Source organism: Trichosurus vulpecula, chromosome 5 (genome assembly GCF_011100635.1).
Source record: "Trichosurus vulpecula isolate mTriVul1 chromosome 5, mTriVul1.pri, whole genome shotgun sequence".
NCBI classification, from domain to species: Eukaryota; Metazoa; Chordata; class Mammalia; order Diprotodontia; family Phalangeridae; genus Trichosurus; species Trichosurus vulpecula.
The window spans coordinates 288,442,268-288,466,420 of NC_050577.1; the positions used below are offsets into that span (position 1 = coordinate 288,442,268).

At 42.4% G+C, this 24,153-nt stretch overlaps 1 protein-coding gene across 1 annotated transcript in view; it reads left to right on the forward strand.

The window, feature by feature from the left end:
- Window positions 1–540: 540 nt before the first annotated feature.
- CHST11 (carbohydrate sulfotransferase 11) overlaps window positions 541–24,153 on the forward strand; it is a 226,985-nt gene continuing 203,372 nt past the window's right edge. The window contains exon 1 of the mRNA XM_036761619.1: window positions 541–558. Within this exon, the coding sequence (XP_036617514.1) occupies window positions 543–558 (16 nt within the window). The 5' untranslated portion in view covers window positions 541–542. The remainder of the gene's footprint in view (window positions 559–24,153) is intronic.

Sequence of the window (24,153 nt, forward strand, 5' to 3'; positions counted from 1 at the left end):
TGGGGGTGGGGTCTCCTGACATAGAATGAGCTCTTTCTTTCACACTGTAGTGACTGGCCCTTGGAACATGCCAGGAACATAAGAGAAAGCTAGAAGGTGGTGGCCCTTGCCCTCGGACAACTGACAATCCACTTGGGGAAATGAAAGTAAGAGACTGGAAACCATTGGAAGAGTCTGAATGGCCGCCCCCCCTTTTCTTGGAGATCTTCCAGCTGTTTGCTTCTTCGTTTTGGTTCTGCCCCCACTCCCACCTCCCACCCTCATCAGTGCGTAGCTTTCTCTTCTACCTACAGAGTCATTTTCTGTTCCTCTTTGCAGAGAATGAGCTTCACTTCTGATTTTTCACACTCGCATCAGAATGATCTGAAAAAGAAAGAAAACCCTTTGAACTTTCCTTTCCTCTAATATTTGCCTTCAAGCCAATAGCATCTTTGTCTAAACTTTTGGTGAGTCCCCTGCTACTTCTTTCCCTGGGCATTAGGGAGGTAGGCTGAAGTAGCTGAAATGTCGGCCTTGGAATTCAGAGCAATTGAGCAACAACCATGCATTCACTGGCAGGTAATATTTGTAAAGCGCTTAGCGCAGTGCCCTCCCTCCCTCCCTTTCTCTTTCCCCCTCCTCCCCTTCCCCTTCCCATTTGTTAAAAAGGAGACTTTAGTCCTGCAAGTAGGGGGTAGCAGGTTCTATATCCAGAAATGACTGCAGTAAAGACAAAGCATCAGTTTACTTTTAAAAAAAAGTTTTAAAAAACCTTTCCCTTTCCCCTTTTCTTTTCCCTTCTCCCTTTCTTTTGCCTTTCCCTTCTCTTTCCCCTTCTCCCTTTCTTTCGCCTTTCCCTTCTCTTTCCCCTTCCCTTTCCCCTTCTCTTTTCCCTTCCTTTCCTTCTTCCCCTTCCCCTTTCACTTTCTCCAAGGAACTCGGAGTTGCATACCCAGATGAATGAACTAATAATGCATTTAAATGCTTACCGTGTGCCATGCACTGTATCTATTAATCAGCTGTGTGACCTTGTTCCAAATCTTTCTTTCTCTGAGTCTCAGTGTCCTTGTCTTTAAAAATTAGGGCTTTGGACTAGATGATGTCTAAAGCCCTTTTCCAGTTCCAATGGTGTATGGTCCAATGACTACAGATTTGATGTTTATACTTTTTTTTTTGGAGGGGGGAAGTCAGGGCAATTGGCGTTAAGTGACTTCCCCAAAGTCACACAGCTACTAAGTGTCTCAAGTATCTGAGGTCAGATTTGAACTCAGGTCCTCCTGACTCCAGGGCCAGTGCTCTACTCACTGCGCCACCTAGCTGCCCCCAGACTACAGATTTGATGGAACATAAGGAATACGCTCATGTTGCCCATTTAACACCTTACTGTGGCCTGTTTCCTGGTAATCTTACTGCTTTGGGCCATATCTAAAGAGCCACTGCTAAAAGACCTGGGTTTGAATTTCCTTCTCTGAACCACGTTTACCCATCTGTAAAATGGGAGGAATAAAACTTATCCTCCCCACCTTGAAGCGTCATTGTATGTATCAGGAGCCATTTGCATTACCTGTAAATGCAGCCATGATTCCCTTTAAGGTAGAATCCCATCAATTTGAATCACAGAAATGTTGAAACTTACCTGGGTCCAAAGAAATGAGCACACAACCTGCCCCCCAGAAGCCTGACTTCCCTTGAAGATCTTAAGTTAGGCTGACACACATTAGATATACTTGTGTTAAGCATCTCAGAATTCTACCAGCTGAATTTTGTTTAACATATGCGTCATGATATTTATTTTTTAAGCTTATTTTTGAAAAAAGGTTACCTGCTGCCTTTGTCTTTATTTCAGTCATTTCTGGATATAGAAACGGCTACCCGCTACTTCCAGAATTAAACCTTCTTTTCTTTTTAAAACATTTTTTAAAGTTTTGAGTTCCAAATTCTATCCTTTCCTCCCTCCTTTCCCTGCCCCTCCGCCCCCACTGTGGTAAGCAATCAGATATAGGTTATACATGTACAATTATGTAAAACATTTCCATATTAGTTATTTTGTGCAAGACTCGAATAAAAGAAAAAAAATGAAAGGGAGAAAGTGAAAAACAGCATGTTTTAGTCTGTATTCAGTTAGTATCGGTTCTTTCTCTGGAGGCAGATAGTATGCTTCATCATTAGTCCTTTGGAATTGTCTTGCATCATCGTATTGCTGAGAGTAGCTAAGTCATTCACAATTCTTCATGGAACAATATTGCTGTTACTGCATACAATGTTTTCCTGGTTCTGTTCACTTCACTATGCATCAGTTCACGTAAGTCTTTCCATAAATCCTCCTTTCTAACAAAGAAAATCAGTTATGCCAAAACAGCCATTACTATGATCCCCATCACATGGTGTGTGCATCATTTGTCATCGTGGTTCCCTACCTCTCTGCCAAGAAGAAAGTATTTCCTTGTCTGTTCTCTGGGACCAGTGTTGGTTAGTACAACAACTCAGGGTTTGTGTGTCATGGTATCAGCTAAGCTTAGGCTAAGGAGATACTGTCAACCTTTCTCCAGACTTCTCCATAGTAGCGCATGCTGTTAGCAGTTCTGTTTTAAGATTTGTGCCCTGGTCAAGAAGCTGGAAACATTAACTTACAGTCATTTGTAGGACTTCCAAGAACAAATGAGGGAGGAGGGATAACCTCTCTTTCTGCCTCCCACTGCTTTTCCAACAGCAAAAATACCATAACCTTCTCTATGGGCAAAAAAGGAAAAAAAGTGGATTTACATATTTTGCTAATTATTGTTGTCAGTTTCCCCAGCTGATTTAAGGGTACGTTAGCTTAACAGTGTGGAAAGTATTTTCTAAATGAAGCTTCGGATGTTAGATGGTTGTTTAGGGGCCAGGAATTGGAGCCAAGGCTTTTGTGCTTCAAGGTCGGGCATAGACTGGGAGGGACTGTAGACACCAGCTAGGTAAGATTCCTTCTGACTTTCAAGTAAGACTTACTCAAGTAAGTCCCTTGAGGGCAGGGACCAGGATTTATTATATCTTATTTATTTATTATTATTTATTTTTAAAATTTGTTTTATCATTTATTCTTATTTTATTTATTATATCATTTGTTCATATTTATTTATTCTTTTATTTATTTTATCAGGACCTAGCTCAGTGCCTTGTCCAGAGTAAATGATGTTTCAAATATATAAATACCTGCTGTTATTGTGAGGCTGTTATTCCTATCATTTTGCAGATGAAGCTGAGCTGAGGCTCAGAAAAGTGAGATAATTTCTCCAAGGTCACACAGTTACTAAGTAGTCAAGATGGGGTCTGAACCCAGAGCCTCCTGAAGCCAGGTCCAAAATTCTTTCCACGTCACCACACTTTCTCTCTGCGGATGCATAAACATAACCATTCCTTTCCAACCTTGGCTGCTGGTATAACTGAGAACCCAGTTAATCTGCCCATCCTTTGTACCTGGAAGTACTAAAATTAATCGTCCTTTCTTGGCCCTGATGCTCTCACTCCATTAAACAGCTTGTCACCGAGGCTGAGCTGGAATGAAGTAGCATTTTTTTAAGCAACAGGTTTTGTGTTGGCAGAATTTACAAAAACTGTCCCTTGGGGGACAGCAGCTCACTCTCCCTCCCCAATGCCATCCGTGCAGTGATCCCATGACACAATCATTCCGGCCTGGGAAGTGTGAATGAAAGTCACCTGGGCTTTGTCCCTGGTCTAGAGACCTGGGATGATGAAGAGCATTCATGCCATCCAAGGGGGAAGTGGGGGAGGGGACACAAAACAGTCCAGCCGATATTATGGATATGTGGTGTTTACCTTCCCCATAATGCACATGGTGAAATTTGACCATCTCTGCTCCAAGACTTCCCAGTGACATTGCTGTTCTGTAGCCAAAAAAAGAAAGATAAAGAAAGAAAAGAATTGCTAAAAGTTCTGTTCCAAATTCCTTTTGGCGTTTGGAGATGTTTCGTTCAGATTCCACCTCTTGGAGACCTTTCATTATCTTCCTAGGTCTTAGAGCTTTCTATACATGTTGTATCTTCCCAATAGAATGGCAGCTTCTTGAGGACAGGAACTGCTTTTCCCATTCTCCCTAGTTCCTATGAGCAATGCCTAGCTTCCTTTCTTTCAGGTTAGCTTTTGAGTCTGTCATGAACAAACTCCATTCTGCCATCCTTAGTTTCCTGATAAGATCATTGACATGCAAGGAAGCTAAGAATTTTCCCAATGTTGTACCCATAGCCTAGGGCAAGGGCTCTTAGCACCTCACCTTCTGGTCTCCATTTGTGCCAGCAGGTTCAGTATAGAGCACAGCTAGAGGCAGCTGGGCCCACTATGGCTACCATCAAAATTAAGCCAATTGGTTAAGGCTTGGGAGGATCCAGCTGCTGGTTTCTCTTGTAAAACAGAGGATATTAATTAAATATCTACAGTGTACAGCTTTGAAGTCCTACTGTAATATCTCCTTCTGGAGTGGAGGTAGTCCTGGATTCTCTCTTCTCCCTCTGTCTTTTTGCTTTCCCCCTTCTCTTGCTTTCTTCTCATCCTCCTTTTCATCTTTTTTTCCTTTCTTCTCTTTCTTCCTTCTCCCCTTTTTCTTCCTTCCTTTTTTCTTTTCTTCTTTTCAGCGTTGTCTTCTTTTCCTTTCTTCTTCCTTTCCTCTTTCTTCTTTTCCTCTTTTTTCATTTTCCTCTTTCATTCTATCCCCTTTTCTTCTTTTTCTCTTTTCCCCTTCTTTTCCCAAATTTCTTCCTTTCTTCTCTTCCTTTTCTTTTTTCCTTTTTCTCCCTATCTTCTCTTCCTTCTTTTCTTTTCCCCTTCTTTTCCTCTCTTTCTTCCTTTTCCCTCTTTCATCCTTTCTTCTTCTCCAAGTTGGATTCAAATACTAGCTCTGACACTTAGTAGGTGTATGATCTGAGACAAGTCACTTTCTGGGTCTCTGCAAAATGAGGTTAGACCAGATGGCCTTGAAAGTACATTCCAGAATTAGATCTATGATTCTGAGGCTACACGTCCAGGGCCATTTGCATCACACCAGTCAGGCCTGAGCTGAGACTGAGCATTGAAAGAGTTTACTCCTTGTGTGTTCCACAAACCCTGTAACAGGAAGCCCAGACCTTGTCCCTCGTTACTGTCTTTATATTGGTGCCTGTAGAGCACCCCCACCCCACAGCAGGATCAGGAGACCAAGGACTACAGCAGCACTTAACATAATTAAAGTCTCCTGTCCCATCTGGGGGTGGGGAGCTGACAAATGTCCCCTTGGGGTTCCAGGAGCCTGCACACTGCAGATGCTCTAGGACCTGGCCACTATGTTTCTCCTTCCTGAGCTTCTCAGCTTCCCTTGGCACCCTCTCCTCCTGCTGTCTTTGAGATTTTCTGTGAGGAAAAAATGGCTAGAGAGGGCAGAGGTCTTTAAAAAATGATTTCAGTCTAAAATGTACTCATTCCTACGAAAGGGCTAGTATTTCTTTTCTTTCATTTAGAAAGAAAAGTTAACTAAGGGGGATCTGTCAACCACAGTATCACTATTCACTTGCATTGGGAAATTCTAGTTTAAAAAATGAGATTGGTTTTCAGAAGATGTCAGAGGCTCAGAGGAAATAGGTTGGGCAGGACCTGGGAGATGGGTTAGCCCCACCCACTTCTTCATTTCATAGATGAAGGAACTGAGGACCAGAGAGGCCCAGTAGCCTGTCAGTGGCACAGTCAGTTTTGTCCTCTTAAAAATTACCAGTGAACTCCAATTTATGTGCTTTCATGCTAGACTCTTGTTCTCTCTCTCCTCCCTCTCCTCCTCTATCTCTCTCCTCTCCCCTCCTCCTCCTCCTTCTTCCTTTCACTCTACTCTCTCTTTCTCTCCCCTTCTCTCCCTTCTGCTCTCCTCTCTTCTTTTCTCCATTCAAATCCAATCTCAAATACTTAATAGCTGTGTGACCCAGAGCAAATATCTGCCTCTGTTTCCCCAACTCTAAAACGGGAATAAGAATAGCACCCACCTCTCAAGGTTATTGTGAGGATCAAATTTCAAATGAGCTAATATTTGTAAAGCGATTACCACAGTGCCTGGTCGACACTCAATTCCTGCTTGTTCCCTTCCTCCTCTCCTCTCTCTTTTCTCTCTCTGCTTTCCATTGACAGGACTTGTGGTTTTATCAGAGTAAGGTGTTCCTGGTAAGGAGATGTCTTTTCTGAGGGAGAATCTTCTAGAATGTAAGTTTCTTTGAGGCAGAGACTATTTCTTTTTTTACTTTTGAATCTCTAGTGCCAAGTTCAATGCTTGTCATATAGTTGGTGCTTAATGAATGCTTATTGCTTAATACTTGCTTGATAATTGGTGGCAAAGAACAAAATTACTAAATCAATAAAAGCACCATGATGGTTCTGCCTTAAGAATCCTGCTTCTCCTGCTTTCCACCATCACCTACTCTTCCTTCTCCTTCAACTCTCCTTCCCTTCCCCCGGTCCCAGTCTCCAGTGATTGGCTCATTTATGAGAAGGCCCCTGACCCAGGAGGCCGTGGAGCTGATGTTGGCTGAGTTTCTGGAAATCCTTCCTCATGTCAGTTGCACAGGGGAGAATTTATCCCAAGAAGTGTTCTGTCTGAATAGTGGGCCACTTGTGCGCTGGGGAACCACAGCTGGGACTGAGGCACCGAAGGGTTGGCTACCTTCCAATGGGCTGCCCAGTGCTGAGCCACAGAAACTGGCTTCAGATAGATGAATGTATAAGGGGAATAGGAGAAACAACTCTGCCCTTCACTTTGGATCCAAATTGGCACTGGCTTGATTGGATTCAGAACTCGATGATCTTCTCTGGGTCACCTTCAGCCTTGTTTATTCCCCCTCTTTCTGTTACCATCCGCCTCCTTCCTGGCATCTGATTCACTCTGACAGGTAGCACTGCAGAGGGTCTGGTGTGTGACAGATGTGAGCCTCTGCCTTGCCCATCTTCTTTACACATGCTGGCAGAGAGAACTATGAAAGGGAAGGATAGAGCAGTCCTTGTTAGACAGGCTGAGATAATAGCTGCACGTTGGTCATTTCTCCCTCATTTCTGCAGATTCAACAAGGTGTTCTCATGAGCTTCTTGAGGGATTTTGTCTTCAGAATGTAAGCTGCCTTTGGAGTCAGGATGGGTTCCTTCTGTCTTTGTGTGCCTAGGGCTCAGAACAGTTCTGGGCACATGTTTGATGATGGTCCAACCCTCTCATTTTACAAATGAGGAAACTGAGTCTCAGAGAATAAAGGAGTCATCTAAGGTCATGTAAGTAGGGGTGGAAATCAGACTAGAATCCAGCTTCTTGACCCCCAGGTCCAAAATATTCCCTATTTCATGAAGCTTTCTCTCTCCTTCATCCTTTTATCTCCCCAGCCCCTGGCACAAGATTTTGTGGAATTGATTAGCTAGAACTGGGAAATACCACTTCTAAACTAAATTGGTAATTCTTTCTATAAAGAAATTTCTGGGGATGCAAAGATTGTCTGTTGCTTTTAACCTTCAAACCTGCTTGAAAACCTCTGTGTATTATTCTTTCGTCCCGTAGTTGCATCTACAGGATAGCATTTGAAGTTTGGGATACAGCCTTCTGGCTTAGGAAGGCATTTCCCTACGCCAAGCTAAATGGACCCTCTGGGGATCGAGCTCAGTGTGCCCGCAGCCTTCTAGCCAGCTTAGCTAACTGCCATTCAAAGAATCTGAAGAGGACATTACCAGTGGCCCTGCTTGCTGGTTGGGGATCAGAAGAGCGTATTCCTATCTATGGTGCCTCCTCCCCCTCCTCTTTCTTTAAGAAAATTGAAAACAAAAATATCCATCTTTCAGCTAATGCTGCAAGGCACATATGAAGTCAAATAATCCAATTCACTCCTTTTAGAAAGTCCAGTAATTTGCCCAAGATCACACAGAAAGCTAGGATTCAAATCCAGATTCTCCGACTTAAAATCTAATGTTCCCACCCCCGCTAGAGGACTAAGAAATGTTTGTTCCTGGTCCATGCAGCATGAAACATACCCTCAGTTAAAGAATGGGTTATGTGTGGCACCACCATATTGTGGGGAGACAGATACTCTGGAACAAAAGCATGAGGCTGCTGCAGGGAAGCTTGTGAGAAGGAGAAGAAGGTAGGAGTGGTGCTCACCCCAGTTTAGAGCTGGGAAAGAACTAGTCAGCACTCTTGGGAAGTGCTTCAGTTATCCTACCCTAGTTATGGCTTTTCCTCCTGTATCTCCCTGCCTTCTTGTTGCTGTTCATTTGTTTCAGTTGTACCCAACTCTTCATGACCTCATCTGGAGTTTTCTTGGCTATAATACTGGAGTAGTTAGCCATTTCCTTCTCCAGCTCATTTTACAGATGAGGAAACTGAGGCAGACAGGATTAAGTGATTTACCCAGGGTCACACAACTAGTAAGTGTCTGAAGCTGGATTTGAACTTGAGTCTTCTTGACTCCAGGCCTGGTATTCTAACCACTGTGTCACCTAGCTGGCCCATAGATTGTATATATGTGGTTTATATATGGTGTGTATATATGTATGTATGCTTACACATATGTCTATATGGTTTTTATGTGTGATCTATTTGGCATACATGGTATATATAAGTAGTTTATAGATATTGTTTGTGTATATGTACTTGTGTGTTGTGCATATAACACACACTCATATGTATGTATATATGTATGCATGTGTGTATGTGTGCATGTATATATAACAGACCAATTTGTGTATATGCATATATCATATATACATACATATATGTAACAGACATGTACATGCACATATATAACAGACCAATGTGTACGTATGTGCACACATATATGTAACAGACATATACACACATGTAACAGACCAGTTTGTAGGTATATATACACACTATATATAACAGACATATGTACATACACATCTGTAACAACCAGCTTGTGTATATGTATGTATATATACATGTAACAGACATATGTACATATACATCTGTAACAGACGAGGATGTGTATATGTATGTGTATGTATATACATGTAACAGACAAATGTACACATATGTAACAGACCAGGTTGTGCAATGTATGTTTATATACATGTAACAGACATATGTACACATATGTAACAGACCTGGATGTGTATATGTATGTACACATACATGTAACAGATATATGTACACATATGTAACAGACCAGTTTGTGTGTATGTGTATATATGTGTGTATGTGTATGTATATATGTATGTATATATGTACACATATGTAACAGACCAGTTTGTGTGTATGTGTATATATGTGTGTATGTGTATGTATATATATGTATGTATGTATGTGTGTGTGTGTGTGTGTGTGTGTGTGTGTGTGTATATATATATATATATATATATAAAAAAACAGACCAGGTCGTGTATATACACACATACATACATATGTGTGTATATACATGCCCATGTGTGTACGTATGCATGTATATGTAACAGCCCAATTTATGGATTCCAGGTTAAGAATTCATGAACTAAACAGTCTCTACTCTTAAGGAGTTTACATTCGGGGCTTGGGCTGGGAGGGTAAAAAGCAGATAGGCAGCCTATAAATACAAAATGTACAGTACTGATTTGTGGGGAGGCAGTGGTAATTATTTGGGGTCAGGGAAGGCCTCTTGGATCATAGATTAGATCTGGAATGAGACCTTAAGGGTCATTTCATCTTATAGAGGAGGAAACTGAAGAGATGAAAGAATTTGCTCTGGGTCACACACGAGGCAGGTTATGAACCCAGGTCCTCTGACACTAAGTTCAGCATGGTTTCTATGGCCCCCTGGCTGTCTCCTCTTGGAGGAGGAGACTGTCAAGCTGAGCCATGAAAGGAGCTAGAGATTCCAAAGGATAGAGGGAGGAAGGAGAGCATCTCAGGAATGGTGGACACAACCTGTGCAAAGGCATGAGGTCGGGGGTCAGAATGTTGCGTATGGGAACGTGACTCATCCAAGGTCACAAAGGTGATAATGATAATAACAACTAACATTTATATAGCACTTTATAGTTTATTTTATATACAGTATGGATTTGATTTTCACACGAGAGAGATGCTGTTATCCCCTTTTTACAGCTGAGGAAACTGAGTCTCAGAGAGGTTAAGTGACTTACCTGGGGTCACAGTTGGTAGTCTGAAGTAGGATTCGAACTCAGCTCTCCTGATTCCAAGTCCAATCTTATACCCACGATGTCACCCCAACCTGGGGCTTCGGCCCAGGCAGTCTCACTTCAAGTTGATTCTTCTCATTTGTTCTCCCGTAAATGGTCTGTAGTGTTTCTTTGACTGTTGTTGTTTTCTTGATTCTTTAGTTTGCTTCAGATCTCCTAGGGAGGCGACAAGCACACCAGGGCAAGGACCCTTTGGGCAGGCTTCCCTGTGCCTACTGACATACTTTGTCTTCCTAGTAGAACTTTAATAAAGCTTGTTGATTGGTTGATGCATGAAAATGACTTCTCCCATGTTTACTTTACCGTGGCTCTTTATCTGAACCCCTTTAAATAGCTCTGTGAGGTTAGTAAAGTGGTTTCTTTGCTTTATTTTTTACCCCTAGGAACATTATGAGGCAGATAATCCACCTTTCATTATTTCTGTTTTACAGATGAGAAAGCTGAGGCTCAGGGTCACTTAGCCACCATCTGCATGTTTCCTCATCTGTAAAACTAGGGGCAGTAAAAGCGCCCCCCTCCCGTTATTTTGGTGGGAATCTTGCAAGATTACACATGGAAAACCCTTCGCAAACCTTCAAGCTGCAAAGGATAGCTGTGACAGTGATGAGAGCTGATATCTGTAAAGGTTGGGCTTGGACAGATGGATTCGAACTGGGAAATTTATGGTTTTTTCCCTGGGATTTTATTGATGTAAAGAGCTTTTGTGCCCATACAGGTTGGTACCTGCTCAGTAACTATAGTCTTACAGAATTGGTCAGGACACCAAAAAGGTCTCACAGGCAGGATGTGTCCCATGTGAGACTAGAACCCGGATCTTCCAGAGGCCAGCTGCCTCCTCCCTGTAAGGATGTGATGTTGGAAGATTCCTGCCTGTTGGATGGTTTCCCCTTAATGGATCCTAGAATCCCTGAGTTACAAGAGACCCCAGAGCTGGTGTCTGTGAATCTGAACCCGGACAGGAGGTGCTCCCATAGACATTTCCAGCAGGCAGTTGACTGGCCTCTGCTTAAAGACTTCCTGTGAAGGCTAGAGAGCTGCTACTTCCCAGACTGTTCATGCCTTGTTGGACAGCTCCACTTGATAGGAAGTTTCTCACAATAGAGAGCCAAAGTCAGTGTCTCCTTTCTGCAACTTACATGTCCTGTTCTGCTATAGTCCCGATCAAATGGAGTAAGTACTTCAGGCTCTCACTCTTCTTTCCTATGCTCCTCCCCCAGTCTATCCACCTCCAGGCTCCATCTCCCTAATCCTTTGATCCTTGAATGACATATGGTCTCCAGTCCCGTCCCAATTTTGGTTACTCCCATATGGTGCCCAGAACTTAACATAGTGCATCAGATGTGGTCTGTCCCAGGGACCCATTGGTACAGGAGGCCAATGTGTCACCTCAGGGGGATCCTTTTATGTTGAGTTAGGACTTTTTCTGCCTTAGCTACAGTTACTATTTGGGGGTAGGGGAACTTTGCATTTTTGCCTCTGGAGGGCTAATGCTTTGGTTTAACCAGAATTGTTGTGTTGCAATGAAGAGACCTCTGGCTTTGGAGCCAAAACCTGGTTCAAAGCCCACCTCTGATGCTTACTTCCCTGGATGATCTTGGATGTAGCTTTGGGCCTCAGTTTCCTCATCTGTAAAATGAGAGGGTTGGGCTGGCTGGTCTCTGAGCTCCATTTTTGGTCTAGATCTGTGATCCTAAGGTCTTTTCTTGCCTGTGTTCTGGTGTTTGCAAAAAGCCTGTTTCAAGATTGAAAAAACAAGACAAAACAACCCACAATATCTATTGTTTTCCTTGCAAAATCTTTAGCAGGCACCCAGCAGCTCCTTAAATATCCAATTGCCAGCTCAATTCAGGAAACATTTACTAAGAGTCTAGTGTGTTTAAATATTTTCATGGATATCTTTTGCTTTTACATTACGTTCATTTCTAAGTTTAAAAAAATATCTATTTTTTTAAAAGCCTCTTGAATCTGAGGGGACTACCCATTAAACTGAATCTTCTGTAGGTCTTTTTGTCTCCTGGCACTGCTAGAGTATTGCCTTGCATGTGTATATGTGTGTGTGTAGATACAGATATTTAGAGATTTATCTTACCCCACTAGATTATATATACTTTTTGTGGGTAGAGACCATGCCTGCCTTCCTTCCTTCCTTCCTTCCTTCCTTCCTTCCTTCCTTCCTTCCTTCCTTCCTTCCTTCCTGATGTGCATGGTATTATTTCTTTTAAAAGTTGTGTTGATGCCTTTTGATTTTTGGACCAACAGCATTTCCTCTTTCCCTACTGCTACCCCCTAGAACTCTTCATTCTCATACGGAAAAAAATAATTAAGCAAAACCATCCAACCCCAGGAACACATCCATTAGTGTAACCATCTCTTCACCAGGAGGAAGAAAGTATATTTCGTGATTTGTTGTCTAGGACCACAATCACTTCATTCATGGTTTTATTTCTGCAGTACCTGGCACATAGTAGTAGGTACCTTCAATAAATATTTGTGGGCTTGAATCAAATTCCTTCCTGTTTCTCGGGTCTTTTCCAAATAACTGAAGTTGGCCAGATAAGCAAAGCATGGTAGATAAGTCATTCCACTTGGAAGGCTGGGTTGGAATCTCACCTCAGCTGCTTATAAGTCCCTTATATTTTCTGAGCCTCTCTGTCTCCTCATCTGTAAAATGGAAATCATACTAGCACCTACTCCCCATGGACTTTGTGAGGATCCAATGAGCTCATATATGTCCAACACTTCGTAAACCTTAAGGTGCTCTAACAACCTTCCCTGTTGTTGCTATTGATCATGTGTCGATTCTTGTCCTGTATCTGATGGAGTTCAAACAATGGTGATTACTGTCAGAAGAATTCTTGACTCTTGCACAAGCCTCCTCATTTACAAAGTGCCTTATCTCCCTCATTAGATCCTCACAGTGATCCTCTGAGGTAGGCAGAACAGGCACTAGAGGTTGCCATTAACAAATAAAGAATCTGACATTTTCAGAAGTTGAGGCTAGCCCAGCTCACATGGCGAGTTGATGGATTAGAATGGAAGTCTCCAAATCCTCAGTTTAACGCTCCTCCCTTTATACCATTTTTCACTGAACATATTTTAGAAGCATATTTGACAGCAAGCAGAAGTGGAACACATTTGGGTTTCAGTCTGTAAATAGGAAAATATTCCATTCTTCTGAGCAGTGTGGTTATTTGGGACATCTTTTTTTAATAGACCCATACTTGGTATCTAGCTTTGTTTCTTCTCCTTTATCTGTGATTGGGTGGGAGGATTCTATGTTGAGAACCCAATTTTGTGAAATATGTCTGCAGGAGAAGAATGGTTCATCCAGTCTCCCCCATCTGCTTCTTTCCCCACCCCCCCATCCCCTTGGGTTCAGAGTATCTTTTTATACGTTTATATAATTTTCATTTCATAAGTAGAATTTTAAATAATTTTGGCATTTTCACGTTCTTTTGATGCCTTTTGGTTTTTTTCCTTCCTACCCATTGAATCTTGCCTTGTAGCCAAAAAGCCGCTAACACAATGACCTCATCTGACAGTATGTACAATGTCTTCATCCTGTACTCCTTCATCACTTTACTCAGAAGAGGGAAATATGTCTTTTCTTCTATCCTCTCAGGTCAATATTGGCCATTGGGATTGCTCAGAATTTGGCCATTGCTTAGTGTTTCTTCATTTGCATCACTGTGGTCCCAGTGTTTATAATTCTGTTGTTTCTACTTCCTTCATTCTGCATCAGTTCATGTAAGTCTTTACATGTTTCTCAGAATTCCTCATTTCTCATAGCAAGATGATACTTTGACATTTAAGTGCCAAATTGTGTCTAGTCATTCTCCAACTGATGGGCACCCACTTTGTTTCCAGTTTTTAAAAAATATTTATTTTTGTATTCAAAGTTTCTTTTAAGGGTCGATTTCTTTTGAGGGTTGCTTTTGTCATCGAACTTCCCATGATGATGCTGGGGCTCAATTAAGGTTAAGGATTAAGTGTAAGATTTGATAAAACTTTCCGAGTCAAAAACAATTTCCCATTAAGGAAGGGTAGTTGAAGGAACTAGGAATGCTTATCTTGGAGAAGAAAAGAGAGGAGATCAGGTAGCTGTCTCTAAATAAATATCCCAGTCTGAGTGTGTAAGTATCTTCTTTCTCTCTCTTTCCTATTGTCTTCCCTCATTAGAACGTAACCTTCCTGAGGGCAGAGACTGTGTTTTTGAATTTGTATCCCCAGTGCTTAGCACAGTGCCTAGAATGCTTCACTAGTGTTTAAAAAATGCTTGTTGACTGATGGAATGACTAACTAATAGACTGACAAATGGAAGAAAGATAAGACTTGTTTCTGTGTACCCTAAAGGACCAAACAAAGACCAGTGGGTAAAATTTGTAAAGAAAGAGGAAGAAAAATTGAACTATTAGAGCTATTCAAAAATTGAAACGGCTGCCTCTAGGATTGGCAAAATCTTCCAGCAGAGTCTGAATGGCCATTTGTTGGAATGTTATTAAGTGTATTCTTATTGGTTGTGGAATCCTCGATTTATCATTGGAAGAACTTTAGAGGTTATCTTGTCTAATTACCCTTTTACAGAGAAGGAAACTGAGGCCCATTGATATTAAATGATAGGATCATGTATTTAGAACTGAAAGAGACCTTGAAGATCACCTAGCTCAAATGAGGATACTGAGGGTCTGAGTGTTGAGGTCACTTGTACAAGGTCAGACAGCTGGTAAGTAGATTTTGGATTTGGACCAGGGTTCCCCACCTCCCTGCCAAAAGGTTTTCTTTCATGACCCCATGTTCCTCCTAGATTTTATCTGAGATCCCTTCCATTTTAGAGATTCTGCATTTCTGTTCAGTACACATTTTTGGGGTGACAGATTCTGTGAGCTCCAAGTCCAATGTGCTATGAATAGTACCGTGTCACCTTTATGTAATTAGAGGTCAAAGCGATGCAGTTTAGGGGTGCAGGGACCCCAAAACTATTGAGGTACAGGGTGGGGTCATCTGGAAAGAATTCTTGGACTCAAGCAGCCTTCCAGTCCAGTGGCAAAAGTCTATTATGACACTAATAAAACATATAGAGCTCCTTAGGGAACTTGCGACCTAATGGGCGTGAATCTAAAGCTTATATAGAAAAAGTACAGTGAATGGTGTGCCAAGTGTGCTAATTAGGTGGTGTGGGGTGGGATCAAAGGGTAGTCAGCTCTTAAAGGAACATACAGTTTCTGTACCTTGGGCACAGGTGTTATTCATTACTGGAAACCTGGCAGGGGTGGGGGGAGGCTTCTAAGGAGTGTGTTTTTGGTCTGCTATGTCTATAACAAGATAGCCTCAGGAGTTGACATCTATAGCTTGACCTCTGGATTGTATATGGTAACTGGGAATCAGTACATGATCGTTCTGCTGGTACAAGATAGTCCTGTTCACACAAGGGAAATTCTGCAGAGGTCAGCTTGTACTTGTAACAGGAAGAAATAGTTTGCCTCACTGGGGCCCACTCATGAGTTATTGCCGGATATAGGATCTTTGGGCTGCAGAGACATGTAGTCCTAGGGCTGGGGTCTGAGAACCCCATCAAAAGCACTTTACCGTCTCATCAGAATTGAGGCATCTGAGTCATCAGCCAGTTAATAAACCTCATTGCCCCGAAATAACATTACCTGTGATCCTAGAAGCAATAAATAGGGAGCCATTGAATGTTTGTGAGCAGGGGAGTAATATGGTCAAACCATATCTATGTTTTTAGGACTACTGATTTGGTAGCCAAATTGAGAATGGTACGAATGTGAGAAAGACAAAGTACAACTGTCAATCCACAAGTGTTTATTAAGAGCTGACTCTACAAATTCAAAGAATGGAAAAAATCCCTATTCTTAATGAATTTACATTCAAATGAGGGAGATGAATACATGTAAAATATTATTTTTTTTACAAATAAGGTAGACTTTATTCTTATTGGTTTTGATAATAATCCATAACTTTATTGGCCATTTCAACATGAGTTTAATAGATGAATAGAAGGTCACTTTCAGAGTCCTATCCAGTCACTTGTCATTGAGAGGCCCCCATAGTAATTATTAGCATCACTGATAGCTCTCTCCTAATCACTCCCAGGACAGATAGTGATCCATGCAGGAGTTCCTTCGTTATCATGAATGCAAAGAGAGAAGTAAGGGCGAAGAGGCCCTTGAAAGTTTGTGTTTGGGGGACTATAGAGAAGGGATTCATTTTTGACACAGTAAAATGCTACATGTCCACTTTCATAATCAAGAAAAATGCCCAATTTGTTTGCGGGCTCATTCACATAACAGCTTTCATTTGGTTTCCAGATGACAAAATCATTTCCAGATTTGAAGCCTTCTAGGGCAGTTATATCCCCAGGTAATGTGGAGGGGTCCCCCTTTCTGCACACTGAGACTTCACAGACACCCACTTCCCACTGTATATTATCTCCCAACTCCACTTCCCAATAGTGTTTGCCTGAGGTAAAGGTCTGGGCCCCCAATACACTGAAAGCATCATCAAGTCTTTCTTTGTTGTTGGGCAGGTCCTGTGCAACACTTTCACATTCAACATGCTTCAAATCTTCAGATAGGATGAGATGAGGATGGGCTGTTTCAGGATCCAGAGTTATATCCCTTTCGAAACTCATGAGTACTTGTCTCAAGCCAGTGATGGGGCAGGTGCTCCATCCAGGGGAAACAACCTCCAGTTCTTGAAGTAGCAGCTCCTCATGCCTTTCCAACAAGCTTTTCCGGCCCTGGAGCATTTTTGATGGCGCCTTGTCCAGATCCTCATCTACTTTGAGTATCATTCTTTGCAGATTTTGCATTTGTTGTGATAGTTTGGCCCTGCTCTCTTCAAGTTTTGCCATGTTGTCTCTGGATTCCTGGTCCAATAATTGTAGGTATAGGTTTTCTTCATTTTGTAAGAACTGGTACATTTTCTTATATTCGGATTGAACCGATTGTTTAAAAACATCTGCATCTTCCTTACAATATTTTTTCTTCCTTGTCACTGTGTCCAGTGCAATTTTAAATTCCTCTTCTTTTCCCTGTAAGATATTTCGAATCTTCTGCAGCTCATCCTTGTACTTGTCAGCAGCCCTGTTCAGGGGAAGGATTTGGTGATCCTTGTGCTCTGGGGCTAATGAACAAGACTCACAGAGGGGTCTCTGGTCTTCCTCACAGAAGAGCTTCTCTTTTTCCCCATGTCGCTCACAGATGATCAGGTCACCCATGCTCTGCAGGAAATGAGGTCTAAGCATTTTGCTAGCGACGGATAGACTCTGCAGGCTCTTGTCCGGTATCAAATTGCTGTCTTCAATGACTCCTCTGCACTCTGGGCAGGTAAATCTGGCATCAGCTCCCTCCCTACATTGGAGAAGACACTCCATGCAAAAGCTGTGGCCACATTTGACAGTCACTGGGTCAGTGAAGTAGCCTAGACAGATGGAGCAAGTGAGCTCTGCCTGGAGATTTTCAATTAAGTCTTTGGCATCCATGTTCTTAGACCTCCGATTCTAGCCTTCTCCAATACTCCTCTCAGGATAGGTGATGCTCACTCTTCACCTTGAGCTCTGGCAGCAAAGGTTGGAATACTGAACTGACAGGGTCTTTTTATACATCTTCTTTTGATTAGGCCCTCCCTTTACTCCACCCACAAAAGGTGAGAACTCCTGTGGGTTGATTTTTTTTTTTTTTGGTTTTTCCAGTCTCTGCTACAGGACTGAGTTCTCACCTTTGTCCTTGTGCACAGTAATGAGCTATAATTCTCAGGAATGTTCATACCTGGGCCCTTCAGGCCAGAATATCTTTTTCCTCAATTCCAAGCAAAGTTTATCTCTGATTCTGTTCTTCTCCAATTCTCAGGATAGTCTTTAATGCTAGCTCTTTCTCTTGAGCTCTATCATCAGAAATTGTTAGGAATGAGTTTTATATATCTTCCTTTGTTTACTCTTTCCTTTCCTCTGCCCAGCAAAGGTGAGAACTCCTGGGTTTTTATAGTGCTTCCTATCTCTGATGCAGGGATGAGTTCTCACCTTCGTAGAAGTCCATTTAAAATATATACAGTACATGTAAAACGTGTTTATATGTACTGTATGTATGCATACCTTTGTATATATTACTAAATATTAAATATGTATATGCATCAGTAGGTGCGGATATGTTTATATGTATTAATTAAAAATTTATGTGTTAAATATATACATATATCCATACATATTTACATTTATGTGTGTATATCCATATATACACAGAAAGTGAATAAATTGATACCTACAAAGTAATTCAGTAAAGGTACTGAGGATACCAGCAGTTGGTGTGATGTTGTGGGGTGGATGGAAAGGCTTTGTGCAGAAGGTTGTGTCTGAGCTACATCTTAGAGAAAGAGGCAGAGGTGAAGAGGGGGTGGATTCCAGGCATGGGAGATGGCCAGACTATCCACATAGTCCAGGTGAGAGGTGAAGAAGGTCTCAATAGGGCGATAACCATGAGTAGAAAGAAAAGATTGCCAGAGACATGGTGGAGGTTAGGATCCAGAGATCTATTTGAAGGGTTTCCCTTCCCAAGCTTAGGTTAGGGGTTTCTTTGAGCTTTGCTTGGTCCCTGTCACCACATACCCTCCACTGCACTGAAGACAAGGTAGTGGAGCCCAGCTTGAAACAGTTAAACTTGCCTTGACGAAGCTGACAGCCTACCCCAAACCAGACTGTGCTTTCATTTCCCGGTAGGATGAGTGGGCTCTAAAGTGAACATCTGTGGAACAGGAATCCAATGTAGCTGATGTGGGAGGATCTAAATAGGACCTTTGGCTGGCTGCCTCTCTGTGCTGCCAGAGCCGCCATTACCTGTGTGGGCTGTGAAGATGCTCACATGCCACCCTGGGCCCCCAATTTCCCTTGGGTTCTCCCTCCTCAACTCTCCCCAGCCCCATTCAGATCCCACTCCCTGCCATCCCCCATCCTTGTTGTGATGTTTTGGCAGGGATTTAAAAAGAGAATGTGACTCATCTTAAACCTTTACTTGGCATACTCTGGAGAGGGTGGTGATCACAGGTTCAGAGACTCATGGGATGTCAGAGCTGGAGGCAGTTTTGGAGGCCATCAGGTCTAAGGAATGTGGGACATTAAAGCAGGGACCTCAGAGGGAACAGTGGAGTCAGGGAGCCTACTTACTACTTCTATGACCTTGGTTTCCCTTTTTGTCAAATGAGGGTTTTAGGGTGGGGAGCTGAGGTTCCAATTCTTGCATCATCTCTGGGCCCCAGCTCCCTTGTTGATAAAAAAAAAATCTCTGAGGTGCCTTCCAGTTCCCGTGGACCTTCCTGGGTTTGTTTCCTTCTTTGTGAAGTGTGAGGGTTAGGTTGGATGATCTCTGAGTTCCTTTCCAGATTACTGAGTCTCACTCACTCGTTTTACTTCGAAGGTTACTGAGGCCCAGAGAAATGACCCATAGGAATATAGATTTGGAGTTAGAAGGGACCTCAGGGGCCATATAGTCCAACCTTCTCATTTTACATCAGAGGAAACTGAGTCTCAGAGAAAGTAAAGTGAATTATCTGAGGTTACTTAGGTAGTAAGTGGCAGAGCTAGGTCTCCTGACTCCAGTGTGCTCTCTTTCCATCTCCTTGGTTTCTAGATGGGAGAACTGAGGCCACAAGAAGGAAAGGGACTTAACTAAATCCACAGAGCAGTCAAGTGGCCAAGTTGGCCATAGAACTCCAGGCTTCTTGACGTCTTGTCCGCTGCTCTTTGTGGAAATGTGAAGCCTGCACGCTCTGCCTCTTTGCTAGAGTCGGCTTCTTAGACCTTTTGAAATTCCTGTCAATTTTCTCTTCTCTTTTGGGGTGACTCCCCAATTATGGGCAAGCTTGTTCTCAGGCCAAATCTACTGGGCCTTGATGCCACAGACAATCCTCCCCAAAGAAACAATTATGGTGCCCCACCAAAGAGTTCTTAATTGCAACAGTATTGAACCACTTTAAGTTAGAAGCTTTTTAGAGACCACAAGGTAGCTAGAACATTTGGGAAAATATTGGTTAATATTTATTGTGCACATATTTTGTGTTGACTTGGCTGTGTACATGGTGTTTTCACCTAAAAGAATGTAAGATCCTTGAGGGCAGGGATGGTTTCATTTTTGTCTCTATGCCTATGACTTACTGCAGTTTCCAACATATAGTAGGTGCTTAATACATGTTTATTGAATTGAATTACACATTGGCTGTCCAGTTGTCTTGTGGCACATTTATTTTCGGAAATGCCTTGCCCACCCCCACCCCCCGAGAAGTGGTTATATTCTGCCCAGAAGCCAGATTGTTTTTCATTAGTACTTTGATCTCCAGACTCATGTTTTCTATTTGAAACTTATTTCAGTTGCAAGGCTTCCCAAGCCAAGCACTGAGCCTTTGGCTACTTTGCTGAAGTTTTTAGCCACTTCCAAGAAGCCATCAGAGCTTCTTTGTTGGAAATATCCTCATGAGTCCAGGAAATCCCCAGTGTCATCTTCCCCAATCCCTTAGGCAAGGGAGCATTGCTGACTAGACCATAGATGGTAGAGTGCTGTTCACTAGGTTGTAGACTCCTGGACCAGCCCCAGGCTAGGACTGACAAATGCTGCTCATTCTTGGGAAATGGGGGCAACTCTCCGCTGGGATCTAGAGCAAACCATGCTTCTCTAGGAGATAGCTCATGCTTAAAGCAAAAGACTGGCTTTATACATACATGGAGACACAAGTTAGCCAGTACTTTGGCCCTTTTCAATAATAATCTCTTGCATCCAAATGACAATGTCTAAAGCCCTTTAAAAATGGTAAACCCCTTATATATCATCAGCAATTACTAGTTGTACTATATAGAGCATCATGATTTCCAACTTACTTTCACAATAATATAATTTCCTTTGCTAGCCCATTGATGTGCACTTATAAAGCACCTACTATCTACTGTGTAAGCTCTTAGAGATATGAAGGCAAAAGTGGAATAATTACTGAATGAAAAAAACATTTATTAAGTGCCTACTATGTGTTAGGTACTGGGAATGCCAAAAAAAATGAAAGTAATCCCTGCCCTCAAGGAACTTGCAGTGTTGTCAGAGGAGACAACTGTGTGCATTTAGGGATTTACAATGTGATATAAAGCTGAAGAGAAGGTTACCAGCAGTTTTGGGGATCCAGAAAGGCCTTATTGAGAAAGTAGTATTTTAGCTGATCCTTGAAGGAAACTAGGGATTTTGAGAGATGAAGGTAAAGAGGGAGTGCATTCCAAGCATAGGGGACAGCTATTGCGAAGACATGGAGGTGAGAGATTGTGGTACTGGGTTTGAGGAACCATGCTACCGCCCTCAGTTTTTCTCATCTATCAAATAAAGGGTTTGGTATAAATGATTTCTAAGGTCATTTCCAACTCTAAGTCTATGATCCCACCTGTTTAACCACGAGCAAGTCACTTCAGGGATTCCCAGGCACTCAGTTTCCGCATCTGTAAAATGAGCGGGTGGGACTGGATGATTAGCTCTGACTTCCAAAATGCTTTGGTTAACCTAGAAGCTTTATCAGCTCCAAGTCATTCTCCCCTCATTCCCATAAAGATGAAATGGAATGCCTTGAGGGAGAAAGTGAGTCCCCCATCACTGGAAGTATTTAAGCAGAGGCTGATTGATCTCTCGTTAGGGCTGATGGAAGTAAGATTTGTGAAGTGGGGAGTGAACTCAGTGGTTCTTTCCATGGTTATTTCCAACACCTAGGCATTCATACCCATCTTCTAGCTTAAGAAATTGATAAGTATGTGAAGGGCAACCAAGCCTGGGGCATTCTAGACAAGCTTCTGACCACAGCTTCATGTTCAACAACCTTACATAAGTTTTCCAGAATCAGAAAAGGTGGTGATTGTTTGGTTTTGTTTGTTTGGAGGTGAGGTGATTCGATAAGGCAGAAGGTAGGCATAGTGAATACACAATTTGGAGTCAAATGCCTCATGACTGTTGAATCCCTGTTTTATCAATTACTAACTCTGTGACCTTAGATGTGGAGAATTAAACATTTGCAAATGGAGGGGACTTTGGAGGTTATTGGAAAGACGAGGAAACTGAAGTCTTAAAAAGAGACTTGTTCAAGGTCACACAGAGAGGGTCATAGACCGAGTTAGAAGATACCTTTCCGGTCACCCAGTAGAGCCTTCTCTTCTTACAGACTCAAGTCTCTTGACTCCAAATTCGAGGCTCCGTCTACCATATCTCATTCATTGCCTCTCATATGTCATCTTATTCTATGACTCGATCTGGAGTTTATACTTTACTATTTATACTTTCTAGGTTTCCCCCCCCCATGTTTATTTTTCTTTCACTCATTTCAGTTAGAAGTTTCTTGAGGGCATCAGCAGCCACATTGTCTGTTTCCCTAGTGTTCCCCATAGCCCATGAGGTCAGAGGATCATAGATTTACAGCAGAAAGGGACCTTTAAAGCCAAGTCCAACCCCCTCTTTGACAGATGAGGAAACTGAGGCACAGAGGTGATGGGATCTGTTCAAAGCCACAGAAGTAGTCAGTAGCAGGACCAGGATTTGAACCCAGTTCTTCTGACTCTGGAATTGAAGCTTTTAAAAAAATCTCATCACCTTTATGGGACCCCTTTCTTAATCTGTTAAATTAAAGGATTTAATCTTTAAATTAAAGGATTTTGTGATGTTCTGTGACTCTCTGACTTGACCTTGACATCTTGCACTCTGTGACCTGCCCTGTTGCTGTCATAGTATTTGGCAGCTCATTGGTTTGACCCCAGAGAGCTTAATTGAGCCAGGGGCAGAAACTGCTAAGATTCCCACTGAGGCTGGATATCCAGAGATTCTTTCTAACGACAACGACAGCTGTCCAGGAATCAAATGGGTTGCCTTGGGTGGTTGTACTTTCCCCCTCCTTGTGGATCTTGGAATTGGTTTGTTTCAGTCTTTGTAACCTCAGCACCTTGGACAGAGCAGGGACTTAATAAATGCTCATGGATTGATTCTGGAGGACACCGAATGGCTTACTCATTGAGGATGTTTCAAGGATTCTTTTTCAGTTATGGCCACAGAGAAGTTTCCCCTCCCCCCTTCCCACGCTGAGATCCTGGGATTGAATTCAACAACTCTTAGTTTACAGACGAGGAAACTGAAGCCTGGAGAGATTTCATCCAGGAAACAGTCAGAATTTGAACTCGGGTCCTCTCGTCCTGCTAGGCTACCTTCTCTTCCTGTGGCTTGGAACATAAGCCAGGGGATTACCCATCCTGGTGACTTGGTGATCTGTGCCAGTAGAGGGGCACAGATCTGTAGCCTGCAGGAATGAAACCAAAGTTCTTTTTTTTTTTTTAACCAATCATCCATGCATCCTTTATCCTTTTTAACTAGATCTTTAACTGGGACCTCCTACTAACAAGGAAATGTCACTGATGAGAATCTTATCTCCCTCCTCACCTCAACCTCTCTGTGGAGGAGGCCCCTAATGGGGCTTGGAGCTTAAGGGAAATTGCATGGTGTGCCCACCCCTCTGACTCCCCCCACCTCCATCGGTGATCTCAGGTGACAATGGGGTTAAAGGAGCAGCAGAGAAAGGGAGATGGCCTTTGCCAAACAGCCAGACAGACTTGGTCTTTTTTATCCTCTTCCTTCTTGCCTCAGTGATATGTGATTCCAATATTGGAGAGACTGTATCCATGGGGTCATTAATCACTCAACATGAATTAAATAAGCACCTACTATGTGACAAATGCTGGATTAAGCACTAGAGATACACAAAAGCCAAACCATACTTCACACTGTGTGTGTGTGTGTGGGGGGGGGTGTGGTGGTAACATGGAGAGTAGCCATTTATTCTTTCATGTCAATCAACAGGCATTTATTAAGCACCTACTATGTGCCAGGCACTGCTTATTGGATCATAGATTTAGAGATGGAAGGAACCTTTAAAATCATCTAGTTCGGCTGCTTCATTTTACAGAGGAAGAAGCTGAGACCCAAAGAGTTT